General features: G+C 42.3%; 2 protein-coding genes across 10 annotated transcripts; one reads left to right on the top strand and one right to left on the bottom strand.

Moving 5' to 3' along the window:
* Positions 1–1,181: 1,181 nt before the first annotated feature.
* On the bottom strand, positions 1,182–2,791 carry LOC116396326 (zona pellucida sperm-binding protein 1-like). 9 transcript variants are annotated; one of them, XR_004213589.1, is made up of 6 exons: positions 2,367–2,791; positions 2,100–2,280; positions 1,801–1,954; positions 1,566–1,613; positions 1,360–1,478; positions 1,187–1,230 (listed from the first exon to the last, which is right to left on the bottom strand). XR_004213589.1 is itself a non-coding variant. In XM_031870869.1 (6 exons), the coding sequence occupies exons 1-5, from the start codon at positions 2,491–2,493 to the stop codon at positions 1,408–1,410; spliced, it is 603 nt and encodes a 200-aa protein (XP_031726729.1). In that variant the 5' UTR covers positions 2,494–2,791; the 3' UTR covers positions 1,187–1,230; positions 1,360–1,407. The 9 variants fall into 9 exon arrangements, 6 of the variants coding, with proteins under 6 accessions (XP_031726733.1, XP_031726729.1, XP_031726730.1 ...); XR_004213590.1 differs by having other exon boundaries at positions 1,360–1,463; XM_031870869.1 differs by having other exon boundaries at positions 1,566–1,635.
* Positions 2,792–7,209: 4,418 nt separating this feature from the next.
* LOC116396294 (CD9 antigen-like) lies at positions 7,210–20,784 on the top strand. The gene is made up of 8 exons (XM_031870796.1): positions 7,210–7,317; positions 11,623–11,728; positions 11,853–11,950; positions 14,831–14,905; positions 15,026–15,163; positions 19,292–19,387; positions 19,614–19,697; positions 20,479–20,784. Exons 1-8 carry the CDS (start codon positions 7,252–7,254, stop codon positions 20,782–20,784), a joined length of 969 nt encoding a protein of 322 aa, XP_031726656.1. The 5' UTR covers positions 7,210–7,251.
* The last annotated feature ends 1,684 nt before the right edge of the window (positions 20,785–22,468 follow it).

Below are 22,468 nucleotides of genomic sequence, written 5' to 3'. Positions count from 1 at the left end.
GGGCTAACGAGCGGGAAGCAGGTTCCTCTCCTGTCTGCATCACAGATTATCGCCCTGGTCTGCGCCATTATCCTCCTGAAACGGACCAAGAGAGACCAGCAGGTCTCAGCACCGTGTACCAACAAGAGGATTCGGTTGGCCCCTCTGCCTCACCGACGACGGCCATCGCTGTAATTCAGGCTCAACCAGCAAATGAGTGTTTACATATGTGTCTCTGTATGCATGTTTGTTTATTTATTTTTCAGGCACAATGCACACCAATCAACAGTTAAACTGTAAGTGAGCCAGAGAGGCTAATTTTCATCTGCTGTGAACTACTATACTAGTTTTAGAACTGAATTCAAAATCCTAAAACATCACACTGCGTTTATAATGTGACCTGTTGTAAGTGAACGACACTGCTGCTGAGGTTTTTGTGCTTTTGTCGGTTGTCTACATATGAAGTAGTTAAATGCTGACTGAGCCACTGGCAGATAGCACCACTTGAATTCGTATTGTGTGTTTAAAATTCAAAAACGGAACATTATCTTCAAAATCCATTTCACAATTATTTCAAGTGTTTATTTAAGGTTAAAATCACATGACATTGTTGAAATGAAGTTTCAATTTATCCTAACTTTCTTGTAACTGTTAATTAATTTTGGTGCTGTAGAGGTGTAATGTCACATTGTTACACGAGTCATTTATACGTTGCTTTAGTTTTGCAAATATTGCATTCCATGTCATTTCTTCCAGTTGTTGTTGCACCCAGAGGGCCACAGGTCAGAAAGCAAAGTCTTCTGGTGTGTGACAGAAATATTCTGCATGCTTCCCTCAGTCATCAGGTACTGTTTCAGGCTGTTAAACTGACTGTAAACATGCCGAGTGCTTTAAAGCTGTGCTGCCTTCCTGTAAACGCTGGGACACATCTTGCTGTTAAGAGACATTAGTTCAACTTTTCATTCCTGCCAAAAGCCTTTCGGACCAAATGGAAGTATATTAAGGGTCCTGTTTAGACAGAAGACAGCTGAATTGTTTGTGTATCGCTTGTTTTCTTTCCCGTACCACTGTAGTACTATTTGCATTGCACTATATTGTTTTTACATTCACACGTTTTTGAATAAATATTCTATCGAGGGCTTTTCCTCTCCTCTTCACTAAGACTTGTGTATCGGTTATTTCCATGAAACAAAACAAGAGTGCAGCTGTGTAAGAGTGTTTATTTCATTGCTCACGCGTCACTGTTGGGACCTGTGAGGAAAAAAGAAGTTCATGTTAAAGTTCTCGAGACTGACTGGGCCTGATGCTTATAAAGTTTTTGGTGAAATATGATGACTACATTGGGTAATGTAAACTATGTAGCCACAATACATCTCGTACATTCAACAGGAATCCATCTGTGCAGCTTTAGTGTAGATTCTCAGTGGATCACAGACTTATTGTTGGAGGGACAATAGTTCTTTGTTGAGTTAGACTTTCCAAGTCTGGAACCCACAAGTCTTCAAATTATAAAAATATATATAATCAATGTATAAGAACCTTGTTGGACTAGTTCCTCTCTTATGTTTCCACTGTGTTAAACTTACTGCTGATGCAGCGTACAGTGCAGTCACCATCTGCAGCAGAGCACACTTCTGTCGAGCACAAGAAGTAGATCTGAGGGTAGGAGAAAAAATGAAGAAACAAAGAAATGGTTTTATGGCACAATTACACTAATCCTAGTCTACATGTAGCCACCACTATGGATGGTCTTTAGGGTAGCCTGAACTTCAAAGACAACAATAGATGTTTACTTGTATGAGCACGTTAAGTGGGAGGTACCTCTGGGTCCTCCAGGTGAGAGTATCCTCCTTCAGCCATGTATGGGGGACTTTCTGAGTGCAGAGACAGGAAGCCAGAGATAGTGAACCTCCGGATGTGGTGGGGGTCAGGGCGTGGCGAAGGAAGCGGCTCTGAATCACCTCGGCTGGGACAGCTGAACACAGCGGTGAGAGCACAGCTACAACTGAAAATCTCTACAGGAGAACTTTGTAAATAGCTCCTCAGACTTCATTAGAATTCAATGAAAATACAAATTATATCAGTATCTAATACAAGTAATTAATTTCTGTACAACATACCCATCATAGACCAGCATCCAGCTGGCGTATGGAGCTTGAGAGTAAGCCAGGCAGGAGTGAACCAGCAGCACCAGGCCGGGCTCGGGGGGGTCCAGCAGGCTCACCTCCATATAGACTGGTCTGCCTCGCAGGAGGCTGAGAGGCAGGTGAGCCTCGGGGTGGAAGCTGGTGAAGGACTCGTCTACGAGGAAGAGAACATTGGAACAGTATTACGGTGCTGTGAGGCATGATGGGCCATTTAAAAGAGAATACAGAGAAGACAATCACCTGTGGCAATTCTCAGTAGCACAGCGACAGTGGCTGGTGTAGAGTGAACAGGAGGTGGAGGAGGTTGACCCATCACATGGAGCTTCACTTCACCTGGAGAACCCGGGGAGGAGCTACATTCCACCATCAGCCTGTGGATCAACAGAGTGGCTGCAGCGTGTCTCAATATCCAAAACTAAGCTGAGCATCTTTGACAGACGGCAATTATTTCACGACGTGTGCGTCGCAGCTCGTTTATTTTGGGACAATGTTTGTCATTTATCCTCTGATGTTGCATCTTTTGGAGGTGGAGATGTGTCTGTGTGTGTCTGATGGTGTTCTGTGAGCTGCTGCTTTGAATGATTGCAGCTGTGTTTCCTGACTGATGGCAGTGCAGCAATCAGCAAACGCTGAGTTAGTGAAGCTGTGATTTTGGGATAATTGCATGCATCTGTTAACAACTGTAACATTTTACTGTAAAAATAGAGGTAACATATTTTGCAAGGGGTGGATTTTTTTTGTGTGATTCAATTTTCCTCTATTTTATGTTAGATTCTATGCCTATGATCATTAGAAAGGAAAGTAAACTGAGCATGTGTTGCAATCTAGGCCTGAGCTTTGACTCCACCTCCTGGCCAAGTGCCATTTGAAAGCTTCGAAACTTCCTGGGATCAAAAAATTAAACAAAAACATTCAGAAATATGCGTCTGACTGATTGCATGAACATATATTAATGCAATCAGCTGACTACTGTCTGTAGATGATCTGTTGAAGTCATTCAACAGAATTGGATTCTTGTCTAAAAGAAGTAGAAATAATTTGCAACACAAAGCTAACAGCAGAAAAATAAATGTCCGCCTGTAAAGAAGCACACGATTAAAAAACAAAAAACTGCCCAAACTCCATACTTTTTTCTTCGTCAGTTCCTTTTTTTCCCCAGACGTGTTACCGCAGCAGCCCAGAGAGATGCAGCAGTCGAAATCTGACACAGGGCCAAGGCCCCGGGGTGAGGCAGAGAACGGCTCGGCCTTGAGTTGATCTGAGCGCAGAGAGCAAACAATGAGAGGAGAGCCAGTTATACTTCAATAGCTCTATTCAGCAGCAGGAGAGATGACAGATTCATAAATTCAGACTCGGTTTTCCATTCAGGTGTCTAGTTACAGCCAGAATAGATGCCAGACCTTTAGCCTGGCACGGCTGAACAATAATGTTCTGCCGCCTTGTGGTGATCTGAAGTCAGGACACTGACACCAAAAGCTACGTCCCAAACATAATAGCTGCTGGTTTTTCACCTTTCATTTCATTATCCAGCCTCTCTTCTGCTTTTTCGCCACCAGGACGTCCAACAGCATCATATTGATGTTCCCGGGTGTTATGAGGGGAATAATAATAGTAGTAGTAAGGATGTAGGGGGTCATTGTGAGCATCATACGCTGATTCTGTAGGTGGAGTAGAGGCTTGAGGATTGGGATAGGAGGGATGCTGAGGCGGGGAGGAAGACGCTGGAGGCAGATGCTCTAAATCTAAAGCTTCTTTGGAGGAAGTCGGAGACCCGCGATGGTCAATGCCGAGTAAACTCTCAGGTCCATAATACATCTGATAGTAGCGATAATAAGGGTGGTAGTAGAATGGGTAAGGAGGAGGATTATGGTAGGGTGATGGAGTGGGGAAGGAGGGTTGTTCAGGACGAGGAGATGCAGCAGCGTCAGGTACAGGAGGGTGAGTGGAGGGGGGTGGGGGGCTTGGACTGCTGGGGCCACAGGGGCAGAGAGTCTCTTTTTATCATCTACAGTAGCTCTGCTTTTACATCGACATAATTTTGTGTTGAGCAATATTGTTATGTAATAGATGTTTAATTGAGGAAATAATCAGCAGATTCATGCAGCACTGTTTTGCTGATTTCAGATTTAGAGTGTTTTCAAGGTTTGTCATTTCACCTCCTGTACGTCTTGAGCAGATCACTGTTTTACAGTTCACTAGCTTGTGTAATTAGCGTGTGCGGTTGAACAAACCTGTTTATGTGTTTTCTAGGAACCGTCATATAGTCCCTTTATATTGAAGATAAGGAAGACATGTGTTGTTCTGTATGTGTGTAAAGTCTATACTGGGAACAGCGCAGTGGAAATAGACAGTGAAGAAAAACACAGATGGACGCACAAGTATTTCATTCTCCCTCTCACGCTCTCTTTGTGAAGCAAAAATACATCTGTCTATCTGTAGTATTCATACTATTCACACAGGGTGGAATAGATGAGAGGTAATGTGAGTGAGATGAATCAACAAAGCCGGGAGTCGTTAATTTGCATGTAGGTAGCATACTTGTCCCTGAGATAAAACTTCCTGGTACATCCGGTTGAATAGTGTACCTAGATTATAATGTGTGTGTGTCTATGGGTGTGTGTGTGTGTGTGTGTGAGCGAGGTAAAGAGAGGCGGAGGGAGAGATGGCACAGAGCATTTCCTGTGTTTTCTGTTTCCTTTCTTTGTTCTAAAGCTGGGGTTTAAGTTTCACATTTTGAAAAATCCAAAAATGTCCACTAGTCTTTTCATATATATTTTCTTTCTGCGTGATAAACAATTGCAATGGCCTGTTCAGTTTGACTTAACATTGGTCTAGGAATTATTTCGATGTATCATCAAATCAGTTTAAAAATCACACATGGACCGAAATTCACATAGTCCGTTAACTGACATTTACTTTTTCACAAAAATAACTGCCTTTAACATCCCGTAGCTCTCGTTTGCCTAAAGTTGCTTTGCACAAGGCAGTAAAACAGCCTGATCTCGGCAAGTCTTTTTGAAACTTGCCACTGGTATTGATGTCTCCATAGCGTTTTCCTCATTGGCAAAGCATACAGCAATCCGGATCTGATCCATATATATATAACAGTGGTGGGCCGTCAGGGCCAGCAAGGCCTTCTCTGCTGGCCTAGACAGAATCGCAAATGTATAGCTTTTTTATAATTTAATAATTTTTCATAAATACACGACATGTATTATCATTTTTTCCCCATTATCTTATTTTCCCATTGCACAGCTACTGTCTTCCTCAGTTGCTCTGCTTCCAATCAGATTTCACCTCTGTGTCTCTAGGTAAGAAGAGAGGCCGAGGCCTGCAGACTCACAAGTGAATCCCTGTGCAGTTTAAGTGAATGGGGACGATATTGTTGAATGTCATAGTCTTCAACCAATCAGATCTTTAGTTTGACATGTTGGGCGTATTCTTTGACGTGTCAGGGCCTGCTAGCTGGCCTAGCCATACGTGATTGATCAGTGGGCGAGCGTGACATGTTGGGCGGTGACAATCCAAATATCTGCTGCCTCTGTGGAGCGGACATTTTCAGCCCTTAAACGCATTAAAACGTATTCAGGAAATACAACTGGGAAGGCTCGACTGTCTTCACTGGCGTCCATGAATCGAGAAGGACTTCTTACTGGAACTAAAACGCACGGATGTACTGAACAACCGTGAGATTAAACTCTTTATTAACAAAGAAAGGAGGATGGACTTTGTCTTTAAATAGTGAACAGCAGCTTTGGTAATTGAACTGCTTTTGTTTTTACATCTGCAGTAGCTTTAAGATGCTTGTTTATATATTATTATTTGTACAACTTGTTTTTATGAAGATGGATTTTGTTTGGTTTTATATGTGATAGGAACTATTGTTACGTCCAATGTTGCTCTGGGGACACATTTAGTCGGTGCCAGTGTTGCCAACTTGGCGACTTTCTCGCTAAATCTGGTGACTTTCCAAACCCTCATGGCGACTGTTTTTTTCAAAAGCTACTAGCGACAAATTTAGCGACTTTTTCTGGTGTTGTTGGAGACTTTTCTGGTGTTTTGACTCTGACGTGAAAGCACGTACGTTCTGCACTGTGGTGAACGAGCAGCGGGTGCTCAGTAAAAAAACGGAATAAACTCACTAGCAACACCAGCTGAGGTGGTGATGTCATCAAGTACGCTGCTGTTCCAATTGCAGAATGAGTGTACTTATTGTGTTAGGACACAAGTATTTACTCCACAAGTACACAAGTCCGTACTTGGCATACTTGGTATTGAGAAAGGCCCTTTCTGTCTGTCTCTCTCTCCCTTTCTACACACTGACACACATACACAAATGACTTGGAGATATTCAGTCAAAGGCATTGTTAGACCTCCTGTCTGTCTGTCTCTTTCTTTCTCTGTCTCTCTCTCTTGTGTCTCTCTCTTTCTCTGTCGTCTGCAATCTCTCTCTCTCTCTCTCTCTCACACACACACAAGCCTGTCATTTAATAACCTCTGTGTGTGTGTAAAACATTATGATTCTGTCTTCTCTCCCCCTCTCTCCCCCACCCATTCCCACACGTTCAACATAAAAGCCCCATGGAGTAACTGTGTCTTAACATTAAGCTCAGAATGAGGTTCATGTCAAGCAATGTTATGTTCAAGTCTTTCCATCACAAATACAGAAGTCATTTCCAAAGGTATGTATATCAAATACAGAAATGATGGGAGTGTTAGCTCCGTCAGTCACGCCTCGCAGGCAATGAAATGACCGAGCAGAGTCAAAGGGGCGGGGCAGGGCGGGGCGGGACTGTACAAGTAGCGCGCAGCAGTGAGAAACCTGTAGCTGTTTTTTCTTCACACTGAGGAGAGGAACCGCGAACACCTGCAACAAATCAAGGTATTTATTTGATTTCGCTGTTAACGCCATTCATAGCATGGCTAACGACCAATTTAGAGAGAAAGAGCGCTGTTACGCCGTTTACATGTCAAATGTAACCCTAAGAGGATGTGAGTACATGCGTGTATATTTAACATACGTATAGCAGACTAAGGAACAGAAGTGATGAGGCCGCCTAATCCGTTTACTACATTTTACAGACGTCACAAGTACACACTGCAAAACAACCCGCTGCTCCTCATCATGGCACTGGATGGATCTGGCCTCATCTACAAATATACCCTCTTCATATTCAACCTCATCTTTGCGGTAAGTCTGTCAAATCATAAAAAAAATTATATCTCTTATTTGACTTGGCCTATGTATTGTTTTTTTTCTTTGGTAAAATGTCATGAGGGGAAAGCCGAATAGTTTGCATGTTTTGTTTTTTTTTGTTGGCAAAAATAAAAATTATTTATCTAGTTCAGGAGGCTGCCATTAGGTTCCGTTTCTATTGAACAAACACTTTAGACAAATAAGGTTATTTTTAACAGCAGTATTCCCTTAACACAGTAGCAGTTAAAATACAGTTATGATTCTGATAATAGATATTCAGCCGGTGTTCACAACTTTATCTTCATGTGTGTAAGAGATGCAATTTGAAATATACACCTTGAAAACTGCAAACCTATCTATGTCATGTTTTTATATTTGTTAAAGTCTGAGTAGTGATAACTAAATTATATGCTTGTTATGTATACTACAAACAAAACCACTTTAAAAACTCTAAAAAAAATAATTTAAATGAATAATTTATTTTTAGCTTTTTTTGGTATTTTGGTGCAGACACAAATGCAAAGCTGATTACCGTAATATGTGTGGTATTTGTTGTAAATGTACATTGCTACATAGAGGGTGATAAGAAGCTGTACTTGGAGGGACTTAGGACCCAGGGGAATGTAGGTGAAGCATGGGAACCTGGAGGGAGTCTGTACCGTGGCAGTAACATGCATGAGGAAGTTATGCAAATAAAGAGTTGCAGTTAAGAGCAGTTTGTTCTCATGTGCTTATGTGTTCATTTAAAAACACGACAATATCTATTTTGATACTGTCACGTTTGATCTTGTAATGAGACGATCGCACGCGTGTGTGTGTGTGTGTGTGTGTGTGTGTGTGTGTGTGAGACAGGAGGAACCGATGGTGACGGAGTGAAGGGGGGTTCTGGATCGGGCGTGTCACGGGGGGGGGGGGCAGCATCAGCAGCAGGAAGAGAAGGAAGAGACGCCACACAAACTGTTCACCGCTCGCTGCCCGTTCTTGTTAAAAATGTCTGCTTAATAATAAAAAAAATCCTGCGTTAACGCGCGATAATATAATTGTTGGCGTTAATTAATGAATGCGTTAACGCGATAATAACGCGTTAACTTGCCCAGCACTAGAATAAACACCACATCTGACTCAACCATGTACTGAACATTAAATGAGCTGGAAGACATAGAAAAGAGGAAATTGAACCTAATTGTTTTCAATCTACCAGAATCCACAACCCAGGAGGAGACATCCAGGCTGTCCAAACCTTAAACAAAGATGAATTCAAACTAATCATTAGAATCAACAAAGTAACACGATTCGGAACATTTGATAAGGACAAACTGAGGCTACTGAAGATTGAACTAGAGACTTTGAGCGAGAAGAAACAAATCTTAGCAATGGCCGCTGAGCTTCGCAAAAGCACTAATGATGTCTACAACCAGGTGTATATCCGTCCGGACTTAACTAAAAAACAACTCGAGGCCTCAAAAAACTTGAGAGTGTCCCAACAGGAGACTCGCCTGGCAAACCTGTCCAAACACTGGGTAATCAAGCGAGGAAGGATAGGAGACACAAAAGCAGTAACACCAGTTCAGACCTAAACAGATGTAAACCCCCACCAGTCCAAACCAACTGCAAACTAGGAAATCTTAAGGCTTACTATACCCATACGGACAATTCTGTCATGAGCAATTATGATGAACTTTTAACACCAGTAAACACACATGACTTCAGGATTATTTGCCTTACCGAAACCAAACCAAAAATAGGACAAACACCTGACTTGTCTACTCTGAGCATCCCAGGTTACGACCTGTTTACAAGTGACATGTCCGCAACCAACACGAGGGATACGTGTATCTACACCAAGACCAATCTTAAAACCAGGCAAATCCATCCTGACGTGCACGGTCCGCATAAAGACAGCACTTGGGTGACCATCAAAGGGAAAGACCACAGTGACCTACTAATAGGATCCATCTACCATAGCAGAAGCCCATCGATTGCTATCCCACACGATGACGATCTTCATGCAACTCTACAGTGGGCAGCGTCAACTCCCCACACACACAAACTTCTAGTCGGTGACTTTAACCACCCAGACGTGTTATGGTCCCCTACACCCGAACTTCTGGAAAACGCAAGTCCCAGCGGCCCAGCCACTAAGTTCATCGAGTGTATCAGGGACTGTTATTACCACCAGCAAGTCACTCAGCCTACCAGATATCAGGCCGGCCAAGCACCCACTAGAGATGACTTGATCTTTACCAATGAAGGCGAAATTGTTGAGCAACTATCTATTATGGCACCCATAGGAGCAAGTGATCATGTGGGAATCTCATTCAGACTAGTCTTTGGAACCAGCTCCTCTATATTGTCAAAGTCTACCTCCAACTACAACAAAGGTGACTATGCAGCTATGAAGACTATGCTTGACATCAACTGGGAAGACAGGCTGACGGGGAAAAACACCCAGGAAATTTCCGATATACTGGAACAGACCATCCTCGATGCCATGGAGAAGTGTAGGATACTCAAAAAGCTCAGATCCATCAGAACAGACAAATCCCCGGGGCCTGACCAGATCCACAACCGATTACTCAAGGAAATGGCTGATATCCTTGTTTCACCATTGTGTAGCCAGTTCAACACAAGCCTAGCCAGCGGCGAGGTACCCGTACAGTGGAAAACGGCAACAGCAACCCCCATCTTCAAAAAAGGCAACAAGTCTGATCCAGCAAACTACAGGCCCGTCTCACTTACCTCGGTAGTGTGCAAACTCATGGAAAGACTGATTGCTGAAGACATCACAGAACACCTGAAGTCCAACGACTTCTATACAACCAACAGCACGGCTTCACATCCGGTAGATCAACAGTCACTAATCTACTGGAAGCAATCGACATCTTGACTGAAGCCCTAAATCACAAGCTTCCAGTCGATATTCTCTTCCTAGATTACGCCAAGGCCTTTGATACGGTTCCACATGAGAGACTTCTCCTTTAACTTTCTTTCCTTTGGCATCCAAGACAACATACTTCAATGGATCCGTGACTTTCTTACCAACCGCAGACAACGAGTAGTGGTAAATGGACAACTCTCTGATTTGGCCAGCGTCAACAGCGGGGTACCTCAAGGCTCAGTACTTGGCCCCTTGCTGTTTGTACTCTTTGTGGCTGATATACCGGATCTCCTCGATAACGTTGTCCTGATGTTTGCCGATGACACTAAGATCTTTGAAGTCATATCAGAGTTACATGAGACGCAGCATTCCAGTTTTCAGTGTGGTTTGGACCATCTGCAATCTTGGGCCCAAACAATGTGCATGTTATTTCATCTAGACAAATGCAAAGCAATGCACCTTGGGAACACCAACCCACAACGCACACACACAATGAAGAACAATGACAGCACAACTCACCGGCTTCAAACCACACAAGAAGAGAAAGACTTGGGTATAATTATCGACTATAAACTCTCATTCTCAAGGCACATCCAAACTCAGGTATCCAAGGCCAACTGAGTTTTAGGAGCGATTAAACACATGTTCAAGTCCTTAGACCAAAATTAATTTCTTCACCTGTACAAATCCTTGGTACGTCCACACCTCGAGTACACCGCAGTCATCTGGTCGCCCAAACTCAAGCGGGACAAAGATGCCCTGGAACAAGTTCAGAGATGCGCCACAAGACTAGTTTATGGCCTCTCCAACCTCTCATACCCAGAAAGACTCGCCAGCCTCAACTTGCAAACACTAGAATTGTGACGGCAACGAGCCGACATGGTTAAAACATTTAAGATACTGAAAGGAATCGACAGCGTACAGTCTGACAGATGTTGTAATGTATGTGGCAACAGTATGTTCAAGAAATCCCTTAGCACCACTACGAGAGGCCACGACCTGAAACTACAGGTACAGTACCAGCCTGGTCCACGGAAACCTTTTTTTGCAAGCAGAACAACACCAATATGGAACAGCCTGAGTCAAGAAACAGTCAGTGCCTCCTCAGTTAACACATTCAAGACCAGCCTAGGGAGAGAATGGCAACATCATCAAAGTCTACATCAATACATATTCTCCTACTAGTTCACCGTCTAGTCTCACGTATTGCGTTAATACAATTAACAAACCTTGAGACTCAACGAATTTCGGATGAGGATCAAGCCACCACCTTGGTAAAGGGTCTCAATACTCTAACGGGTAGCTAATGACCTTTATTAAAGGTAATCTACAGGTTTGAAGATGTGAAAAAACGCGTAACCAGGACATTTTACTGCACGTTGAGACTGGGGTTTTAATTGGTTATTTCTGTGTTTCGGCAGTTGGTGGGGTTTGCCTTTTTGGGTATCGGCCTGTGGCTGAGGTTCAGCAATGGCACCAGAGGCATCTTTCAAATAGAGGCCCTCAACTCGAGCGTATTTGTGATGGGTCAGTACTTTCTTTTTGTTAGGCAAATTTGTATAATTTCTCCAAAAATACCCGCACGAGGATATTTTGCCTCTGACACGCATTCGATCACATATCTGTGTTTCTCTCTTTGTGTTTTTATCAGCTGTGACTGTCCTGATAGCTCTCGGCTCAGTGATGCTGATCGTGGTGGCGTTTGGATACTACGGCGCCTGCAATGAGAAAACATCTGCTCTGCAAGTGGTGAGACATCTTTGCACGCTAACTTCCTTGTAATGTGGGGCAACGGCCAAATTTGTTTTTTTTTTTCTCCTGTTGTGTGATCGCAACAGCCTGCCGAACACAATGTACACACTGTTACTAGCGCGGAACTATTTCTGCTTTTATCTGGGAAAAGGAAACAGATGATGTTCAGTTTTGTCCGTTACACCTCCAAAAATGAATTACAAAATAATCAGAATCAGAATCAGCTTTATTGGCCATGTATGCGTACGCATACATTGAATTTGTCTCCGGTTTCCACTCCTCTCTCAATGTACATACACTATTTTACAATAAACAAGAAAAAATATATAAAGAATAAAAAAGGGCAGCAAAAAAGTAGAACAGATGTAGGTATAAACATTTAACAGCTATATACAATATAAGTATAAATATATATATAAAAAAAAAAGTTTATATATACGTATATATATACACACACACACGTGAACATAAACCTATAAACAATGGCAATGGAATTGAGGTGATAATGCAAATGGTGGTAATAGTGCAAACAGAGGTAGTAGTGCAATATGACTTATTTATTGTTCAGTGGAAAGAAGCTGTTCCTGTGTCTGGTGGCTTTGGTGTACAGAGCCCTATAGCGCCTACCAGAGGGGAGGAGTTGGAACAGCTAGTGTCCAGGGTGTGAAGGGTCTGCAGTGATCTTTCCAGCCCGTTTCCTGACTCTGGAGGTGAACAAGTCCAGGATGGGGGGCAGGCTGGAGCCAATGATTCTCTCTGCAGACCTGACAATCCGTTGTAGTCTGTTTCTGTCCTGTTTGGTCGCCGATCCAAACCACACAGTAATAGAGGAACAGAGAACAGACTGGATGATGGCTGAGTAAAACAGGATCAGCAGCTCCTGAGGCAGGTTGAACTTCCTGAGCTGGCGCAGGAAGTACAACCTCTGCTGGGCCTTTTTTCTGATGGGTGACGATGTTGGGAGCCCACTTCAGGGGGGGGGGCAGTGTTGGGGGGCTCCTTCTGAAGTCCACTGTCATCTCCACAGTTTTGAGCTTGTTTAGCTCCAGGTTGTTCTGACCACACCAGAGGACCAGCTGTTCAACCTCCTCTCTGTACGCAGACTCATCACCGTCCCTGATGAGGCCGATGACCGTTGTGTCGTCTGTGAACTTCAGGAGTTTAACAGATGGGTCCTCTGAGGTGCAGTCGTTTGTGTAGAGGGAGAAGAACAGTGGGGAGAGCACACACCCCTGGGGGGCGCCAGTGCTGATAGTCCGGGTGCTAGATGTGATTTTTCCCAGCCTCACCTGCTGCGTCCTGTCAGTCAGGAAGTTGGTGATCCACTGACAGGTGGATTCCGGCACAGTGAGCTGGAAGAGTTTGGGTTGGAGTATTGCTGGGATGATGCTGAGCTGAAGTCCACAAACAGAACCCTTGCATATGTCCCTGGGAGTCAAGGTGTTGCAGCATGTGGTGCAGTCCCATACTGACTGCATCATCCACCGACCTGTTTGCACGGTAGGCAAACTGCAGGGGGTCCAGCAGGGGCCCTGTGATGTTCTTCAGATGGGTCAACACCAGTTTCTCAAAGGATTTCATGACGACAGACGTCAGGGCGACGTGCCTGTAGTCATTTAATCCTGTGATGGAGGATTTCTTGGGAACCGGGATGATTGTGGAGCGTTTGAAACAGGAGGGGACTTCACAGAGCTCCAGTGATTGGTTGAAGATCTGCGTGAAGATGGGGGCCAGCTGGTCAGCACAGACTTTCAGGCGCGAGGGTGACACACCGAGAAAAAGTACGAGAGAGCGCAGTACCGAGGCTGCGATCCGCGGCGCCATCTTGATCTTGAATAATACAATATTTTGAATCCCCCTACAAGGTAGTATTCTATATTACAATACGCTGATTTAAGTTTTCATGAACACAAATATTTCTATGAAATGAGGCCAACAAATGTTCACAAAAGGCCTGTTAATATTGACAAACTATTCTATTTCCTAATTCAGTACAATTTTGAATCCCAATTTGACTTTCAGTGAACAATCTTTCGGGGTCAATTTTCCTAATGTTTGTATCTCACCGGATGTTTAGAAGTCTATCTGGATCAATCAGGTCCTTCAGGATGCCAGTGAAGACAATCAGGAGCTGCGGATCTCTCTTAATTTTATCTGGAGGTAGAGGCAGAAGAAGTCTCCTTCTGGAGGGCCAGTTCCCCGACCGCTGTTGGCTCCTGACGATCTTTTAAGTGATCCTGTTCGTGACGCCAAGCTTGTGGTGGAAAAAAACATTTAACAGTACCGAGTGAGTCCTATGATACTGAAATTAAGAAACATTGACAAAAGATAAGACAAAAGGTTGTGTACGACTTTTAAATGATTTAAGCACAGATTGGGGTAGGAGGAGTCATTACTAGGACATCTGGACAGCACTAATGGTATCTAAGATGACAATATCATGTCCTTGATTACGACACACACACAGTATTACTCAACCTGAGAGGACCCTCACTGACCATGTCTGACATTCATTCATCTTGTTGAAACAAAAAGGGCCAAAACACTGAGTGTTCTGACAATAAAAACAGATAGATAATTCACAGTGGAAATTTGCCATCACACTGTAATCCAGCAAAGACATTTAAACAGCGACCAATTGCAACATTTTATTTCGAATCGAGAATATAAAGCAGATTTCAGGCATAGGGCAACTAATAAATAGAGAATTCCCTTTTAATCTGCACAAAATACATGCATACAGTTGCATATCTTTGTTGTGATGCATATGCATAGTGAAGAAAATGGTGTGTTATGTTGTTTGGTTATTTGTTTCTTATCACTTTATTAACATGAGATTTTCTAATCTGCTTTCATTACCTCCCCTCCTCCTTTCAGTTCTCTTTCCTTCTGTTCATTCTGGCGTTGGCTGAAGTTGCTGTCGGAGTGATTGGTTATTCCAATAAGGATGAGGTAAGAGGAGAAATGGAAAAGAAGGGGAGGAGCACAAAAAAAGCAAGAATAGTCAAAGAAGTAATCATAAATACTCCATATTTACTGTCATGATATTATGTTTTAATTTGTATTATTAAGGTTGGAAGGAAAATTGTGGAGTTTTACTCTAGCATGTATGCTCTGTATGTGACTGGCGGAGGAACAGACCAGGTCTTTGGTGTCATTCTTACATTCATCCACAATCAGGTAAGCAAAAACTTTTATTTCCTTCCTTCCTATTTGACCAGTGGCGGGCCGTGCATTTTATACCTGGACCTTCAGTGGTGTCCTACTACAGTTGAACCATCTCCTAATAACCTCATTATGACGCCACAGCTACGGGTTATTATTTGTTTCTAGGGGTGTAACAATACACGTATTTGTATTATCCGTATGGGATTTGGCCGTAGAGATTTTTAGAGGACTTTTCCCCTTTTATTCTGGCCCAATCCCAATGTCCCCCTTTACGGACTCACAGACTTTGAGGCGCACTCCCGCGAAGTCCGTGAGGGTTTAGGGATGTCCCACTGTCAAATCGTCAAGTGTTTGAGGCTCTCTTGCAGACATTTTGAGCCATTTATGAACCCTTTCCTAAGGGAATTACCCGCAAATCAATGCAATGTGACGTTAAACACGGGGTAACCAGTGGACGCATGGAGACGTAAAATAAAAGGTAAACAAAGAGGACGGCTCACATGTGTTCAGCCTGTCATATTAAATTTACTCAGAAACATTAAGGGTTAAAGATGGAACAAAAAATAAACATGAAATCAGAAGATATTTATTCATTTATTCATCAAATATTTGATTTTGTCATTGAAGTTGTTTTGACAAAAATGAGATTATATGAAGTTACCTCTCATTTTGTGAGGAAAGAGCCTGGAAGACGTTCAAATCAGCGAGTACAAAGTATAAAATAAATACCTACAATTATACATCAAATTCTTTGTCATTTTCATGGTAACATGATATGTTGCAGCAAAGTGTTGTCCCATTCCTATTTACACCATTTCAAGCCCTCACAGTCTCTCACACTCACCCACTTACCAGGTGACGTCAGTAAGTCCTTGAGGGTTCAGGGCTTGAGGGTTTAGGTGGGACATTGAGAATGGGTCTCCTCCTCTCTCACCCACCCAGTCCCACCCTTTCAAAATAAAAGCCACTTGAAGTAACTGTATCTTAACATGAAGCTCAGAATGAGCTTCATGTTAAGAAATGTTAAGTTCAAGTCTTTCCATCACAAATACAGAAATGTCATTTCCAAAGTTATATATCTCAAATACAGATGTATATCTCATTTCAAAAGTCATGTCATTTGCCCCAATCACCATGAACAGTGACACACACGCATGCGTTGTCAATTATGTGTTTCTATGAAGCAATAGCTGCTCTCAAGTTCAAAATTGTCCATCACAAATACAAGATTCAATCCAAGAATATGAATCTAAAATGCAAAAATAACAGAAATGATATCTCAATTGCACCTCAATGATACTACTTGAGGTTCAAATATTTTCACTCTGGGCCACATCAGCATCACGGTTGCCCTCAAAGGGCCGGTTGTAAATGTAAGACAGTGTAAATGTAACTACTCCTAACATATTGTTTAATAACTGTCTCTACATTATTGTTTATTCAAGTGTAAAAATATTGTACATGCTGTTACAGTGCCTTGCATAAGTATTCACCCCCCTTGGATGTTTTCCCCTTTTGTTGCTTTTATACATGAAATCATGGTCAATATAATTTGGCTTTTTTGTCAAGAATTTACAAAAAAAGCTTCTTTCATGTCAAAGTGAAAACGGATTTTTACAAACTAATGTCAATTAATTAAAAATATATAGTGTAAAATAAGTGTTTGCATAAATATTCTCCCCCTTTAAAGTGACTGACCTAATTCAACAGAAGTCCAGCTAGTTGATGCCAGCAGTGTCACAAGTAGTGAAATGGAGATGACCTGAGTGCAGTTGATGTGTGTCAAGTGATTGTAGTATAAAAACAACTGTGTCTGGGAGGTCCAGTCTCTGGTTCATCAGTATTCCTGCTACAATTGCAACATGAAGACAAAGGAACACTCCAAGCAACTCAGAGAAAAGATCATTGAAAAGTACAAGTCAGGAGATGGCTACAAAAAGATTTCCAACTCACTGGACATCCCACAGAGTTCAGTTCAGTCCATCATTAAGAAATGGAAGGAGTATGCCACTTGTTTAAATCTCCTAGAGCTGGCCGTTCCTCACAAACTGAGTGACCGGGCAAGAAGAGGACTGATGAGGGAGGCCACCAAGACACCTAGGACCACTCTGAAGGTGTTCAAAGCTTCAGTGGCTCAGATGGAAGAGACTGTACATACAGCAACTGTTGCCCGGGTTCTTCACCAGTCGAAGCTGTATGGGAGAGTGGCAAAGAGAAAGACACTGTAGAAAGAATTTGCCCAAAGGCATGTGGGAGACTCCAAGGTCAATTGGAAGAAGGGTCTTTGGTCTGATGAGACAAAAATTGAGCTTTTTGGCCATCAGACTAGACGCTATGTTTGGTGAACACCAAACACTGCACATCACCACAAACACACCATGTCCACCGTGAAGCATGGTGGTGGCAACATCATGCTCTGGGGATGCTTCTCAGCCGCAGGCCCTGGAAGGCTTGTAAAGGTAGAGGGGAACATGAATGCAGAAAAATATCCCCAAATCCTGTCGGATAATCTGACTCAGTCTGCAAGAGAACTACGACTTGGGAGAAGATTTATTCTCCAGCAAGACAACGAGCCCAAGCATACAGCAAAAGCTACAGAGAATGGTTCAAAGACCACATGGTGAATGTTCTGGAGTGGCCAAGTCAAAGCCCAGACCTCAATCCAATCCAGAATCTGTGGCTGGACTTGAAAAGAGCTGTTCACGCCCGATCCCTGAGTAACCTGACAGAGCTTGAGCTGTTTTGAAGAAGAATAGAGAAAAATCTTAGTGTCCAGATGTGCCAGCCTGTGATTGCAGCCAAAGGTGCATTCACTAAATACTGACCTGGAGGGGGTGAATATTTATGCAATCATTTACTTTACCTTATATATTTTTAATTAATTGATATTATTTTGTAAAAATCTGTTTTCACTTTGATGTTAAAGAGTTTTTTTTTGTCAAAAAAAGCCAAATTATATTGACCATGATTTCATGTATAAAAGCAACAAAAGGATGAAACATCCAAGGGGGGTGAATACTTATGCAAGGCACTGTATATAAATGTAAAAATATATTTCAGCACATTTCTGTTATAACTTAAATCCTTTTAATTTAGGGTTAATAAACCCACATTACTCTATCAAACTTTTAAAGAAAATATGAAAGCCAAATATCAAACAAGTTATTAACTTTGTTCAATGCTTAAAATCCTTTCAATCCCACGTGAAGTATTTCATCTGTTTTAAAGCCACGTTTAAAGTAGTCTTCAATGTACTCGCAATACATTTCCATGTCAAATGTACAGTAACCAGCCAAAGAGCTGCTTCTGTGACTGTTGTGTTTAAGTATCTCATCATTTTGACTTTCTATCTCATAATTTCAACTATGGGAATCTTTTTATTATCAAGTCTGGATCAAGCCGGATTCGGTCCGCGGGCCTTGAGTTTGACACCCCTGTTCTAGTTGAACTATTCAAATTCATACTCTTGGAAAAATACTCTTTTTAAAAAGTCAGTTTTTATTTCATATTGACATTTTCTCACCGACACTTCTATTTCATGTCTAGTTTTATTTCACTCAGCTGGTTTATTATCTAGACTGGGTTGAGAGCTTTAATTATGACTTAGCATTAAATTGAAGAGTTAGCAGTGTTAGCTAGCTCCTGTTGGCTTGAGCGACCACAGAGAAAGACTCGGTGTCTCTCTCTGTCTCTCTGTCTCTCTCTCTCTCTCTCTCTCTCTCTGTCTCGCTCTCTCTCTCATCTTCACAAATAAAACTAATTAACCAGCTAACGTGTCACAGCAGCAGCTAGATAAGTGTTGCAGTGTAACTTTGACATTGTTGTTGTTTTAGCTAACAGGTGCTAACTGGCTACATCTGGTTGCAGTTGTTTATCTCGCTAGTTAGAGGCTGGGGCCGTGTGACTAGTGACAACACCGAAGGGAAAAGTGACATTATGAAATACAAAATGACCTGCTAAAAAAAAAATATATTTCATAATAATTAAAAATTTCTTAAATTATTGCACTATTTGTATATTTTAGACAATTTATTCACATTTCTTTCATAATTACTCCTTTATTTAATGTTTAGCTCTTTGGGGCTCCATTTTAATGATATGAAGTGAGACATCAAAAACGATTGTTCATTTTGAGTGTTCTTAACCTGCTTTCATCTCCCTCCTGTGTAGCTTCACTGCTGTGGACTGACCGGGGTACCGCTGGTAGAGTTGGTTAAACACACCTGTCCCGAACCGGACGGTTTCTTGGAGCATTTCAAGATGGATGTAAGTTGGTGCCAAGAAAGCTGTTGTGATGAACATGATGTATGTGTTAAGATGTGTATGGTTTTGAGTTCACCTTTGTGTTATCTGTGTTCTCTTAGCACACTAGTTCAATGTAGGATGGCTGAGGATAAATAAACCCCCTTTCTTGTTGCCACCATTGGAAACTGAGCGGCTGTATTCTGTCGACTCTGAGATGCTAACAGTTTCTCCTGTCTTGTTGCTACAGAGTTGTCCTGAAGCCATCCTAAGTGTCTTTGAGAGTAAAGCTGAACTGGTGATGGGCATCTTCGTTGGAACTGGAGCTCTTTTGGTAAGCAAATATGTTGCTTGCTGCACATTTAGACATTTACACACTTGGACGCAGTAGATGAAGTCAATGTTTTGGCTATAGGCTGGTTAATGATTTACCAAACAAATTACCTTTTAAAAAAAACCAAACATTGTGCCCATTTTGCAAATAGCAGAGCCAATCAGGAGCCAGATACAGATCATTTGCTTTGTTTTGCTTCGATTGGCTCATAGATAAAGCAGGTATGGCGGCCTACAGGTACAAAGGCTGAGTGTTATCCTCCAAAGACATTACCTGGAGGAGATGATATCAGATTGGCTTCACTTCACAGAACCGGCGGTGGCCGCCTGCTACAGTCTCACATAGCTTGCTAGCGCGGCTTTCGACTCATAATGTAGTAATAAGTGAAACCATATTCTGAGCCGCCTCACCACAACTTCCTGTTCACTGTAAAGTGCTTTGAATATTGTCATGCCTGAAAACCAATAACGAGCCTTATTTATACTGTATTGAAGACAACACAGTCCATAATGTAAAAACCATCCAGTGTTTAATTAGCATCAAATTAGTCAAAACTGACTGCTGTAGGGGACAAGGAGGAAAAGTGAGACCGATATCTTTTATCTTTTCCATTTAGTGTCTTGCCTTTACATAAGCTTAATTTTGTCTTCTGCTCTTGTTGTTCATAAAGTATATGACCGTGTTTCTAATCACTCTAAATCCCCCTCGTCTCTCTTAACCAATCGTCCTCCCCCTGTCTTGCTTTCACTCTTTTCATTCTCCCCATCCTTGGTGCCCAAAGGTCATAGCTCTGATTTGCAGCATAATCCTCAATAGAAAGCTACGTCTGTCTGAATCACCTGCTCAGTGCATCATCCTGACTCAGTCCACTTCTGTCCTGGCTAATCCTATCCCTCAGCACGGATTTGTCGCCACCTCCTACGCCTACCCAGTCGTCTCCACCTCCTACCCTAACCCAGTCATCTCCACCTCCTACCCAGTCGTCTCCACCTCCTACCCTAACCCAGTCGTCTCCACCTCCTACCCAGTCGTCTCCACCCCCTACCCAATCGTCTCCACCCCCTACCCTGACGTCTCCACCCCCTAACCCTGACCCAGTCGTCTTCGCCCCTCTCTCTGCGGCTAACATCCCTTTGGCTTAGTCCTAGTGCGCTCTTGTTGGTTTTCACTCCCACTCTGTCTTGATTTGATTCCATGACGCTCTAGCATAGAGAATACACATCTATGTTTTTATCCATTCTCTTCACTGCTGAACATGTTCAGCTCCTCTCTGCATGGTCACTGCAGGGCGTCTCCAGCTCGCTTTAAAAGGAAAACTCCAATCTTTTTAAAAAAGGACCTAAGGCACAATTATGACAACACTCCATCTTTTGGAACCGTTTAATTTTGTTTAAATCCCACAGGTTATTGGTCAAATGCTGATATTCTGAGACATTTGTTAAATTAAAGAGCAAAGGCTTCTTATTAAGCCAATAATATTGCACACGTTTCACAGATTATGCATCACTACATAAAAAAAGCTATAACAATATTTTTTATTGTTGACCCATCAGTGAAGGTTTTTTATTATATTATTTAATCTGCATCTATACCGTTAAAGAATAAATATCCAGGGTTGGATTTTTCCTTTAAACCTCTACTTCATCATTTAACATTTTCCTCACACAAATTCTAAAATTAACATACAAGTGGCTGCATGCAAATTGAAAGCATGGGCTGGTGCCGCTCTCACACGAACCCATTCGGTGGCTGGTTTAATCCTGGAGGGGCTAACGAGCGGGAAGCAGGTTCCTCTCCTGTCTGCATCACAGATTATCGCCCTGGTCTGCGCCATTATCCTCCTGAAACGGACCAAGAGAGACCAGCAGGTCTCAGCACCGTGTACCAACAAGAGGATTCGGTTGGCCCCTCTGCCTCACCGACGACGGCCATCGCTGTAATTCAGGCTCAACCAGCAAATGAGTGTTTACATATGTGTCTCTGTATGCATGTTTGTTTATTTATTTTTCAGGCACAATGCACACCAATCAACAGTTAAACTGTAAGTGAGCCAGAGAGGCTAATTTTCATCTGCTGTGAACTACTATACTAGTTTTAGAACTGAATTCAAAATCCTAAAACATCACACTGCGTTTATAATGTGACCTGTTGTAAGTGAACGACACTGCTGCTGAGGTTTTTGTGCTTTTGTCGGTTGTCTACATATGAAGTAGTTAAATGCTGACTGAGCCACTGGCAAATAGCACCACTTGAATTCGTATTGTGTGTTTAAAATTCAAAAACGGAACATTATCTTCCATATCCATTTCACAATTATTTCAAGTGTTTATTTAAGGTTAAATCACATGACATTGTTGAAATGAAGTTTCAATTTATCCTAACTTTCTTGTAACTGTTAATTAATTTTGGTGCTGTAGAGATGTAATGTCACATTGTTACACGAGTCATTTATACGTTGCTTTAGTTTTGCAAATATTGCATTCCATGTCATTTCTTCCAGTTGTTGCACCCAGAGGGCCACAGGTCAGAAAGCAAAGTCTTCTGGTGTGTGACAGAAATATTCTGCATGCTTCCCTCAGTCATCAGGTACTGTTTCAGGCTGTTAAACTGACTGTAAACATGCCGAGTGCTTTAAAGCTGTGCTGCCTTCCTGTAAACGCTGGGACACATCTTGCTGTTAAGAGACATTAGTTCAACTTTTCATTCCTGCCAAAAGCCTTTCGGACCAAATGGAAGTATATTAAGGGTCCTGTTTAGACAGAAGACAGCTG

The sequence above is a fragment of the Anarrhichthys ocellatus genome, unplaced genomic scaffold, assembly GCF_004355925.1.
Source record: "Anarrhichthys ocellatus isolate YVR2014 unplaced genomic scaffold, GSC_Weel_1.0 scaffold55, whole genome shotgun sequence".
NCBI lineage: Eukaryota > Metazoa > Chordata > Actinopteri > Perciformes > Anarhichadidae > Anarrhichthys > Anarrhichthys ocellatus.
This window is presented reverse-complemented; position numbering and strand designations above follow the sequence as displayed.

Excerpts from the sequence above, each read along its gene's own strand:
- LOC116396326 (XM_031870868.1), bottom strand. The coding sequence starts at position 2,493 with ATGGTGGAATGTAGCTCCTCCCCGGGTTCTCCAGGTGAAGTGAAGCTC. Across the intron at positions 2,281-2,366 it reads GCTACTGAGAATTGCCACAG|ACGAGTCCTTCACCAGCTTC; the intron begins GTGATTGTCTTC and ends TCTTCCTCGTAG. Across the intron at positions 1,955-2,099 it reads TGGATGCTGGTCTATGATGG|CTGTCCCAGCCGAGGTGATT; the intron begins GTATGTTGTACA and ends CGCTGTGTTCAG.
- LOC116396294 (XM_031870796.1), top strand. The coding sequence starts at position 7,252 with ATGGCACTGGATGGATCTGGCCTCATCTACAAATATACCCTCTTCATA. Across the intron at positions 14,906-15,025 it reads GTTATTCCAATAAGGATGAG|GTTGGAAGGAAAATTGTGGA; the intron begins GTAAGAGGAGAA and ends TGTATTATTAAG. Across the intron at positions 15,164-19,291 it reads ACTTTTATTTCCTTCCTTCC|CTTCACTGCTGTGGACTGAC; the intron begins TATTTGACCAGT and ends CCTCCTGTGTAG.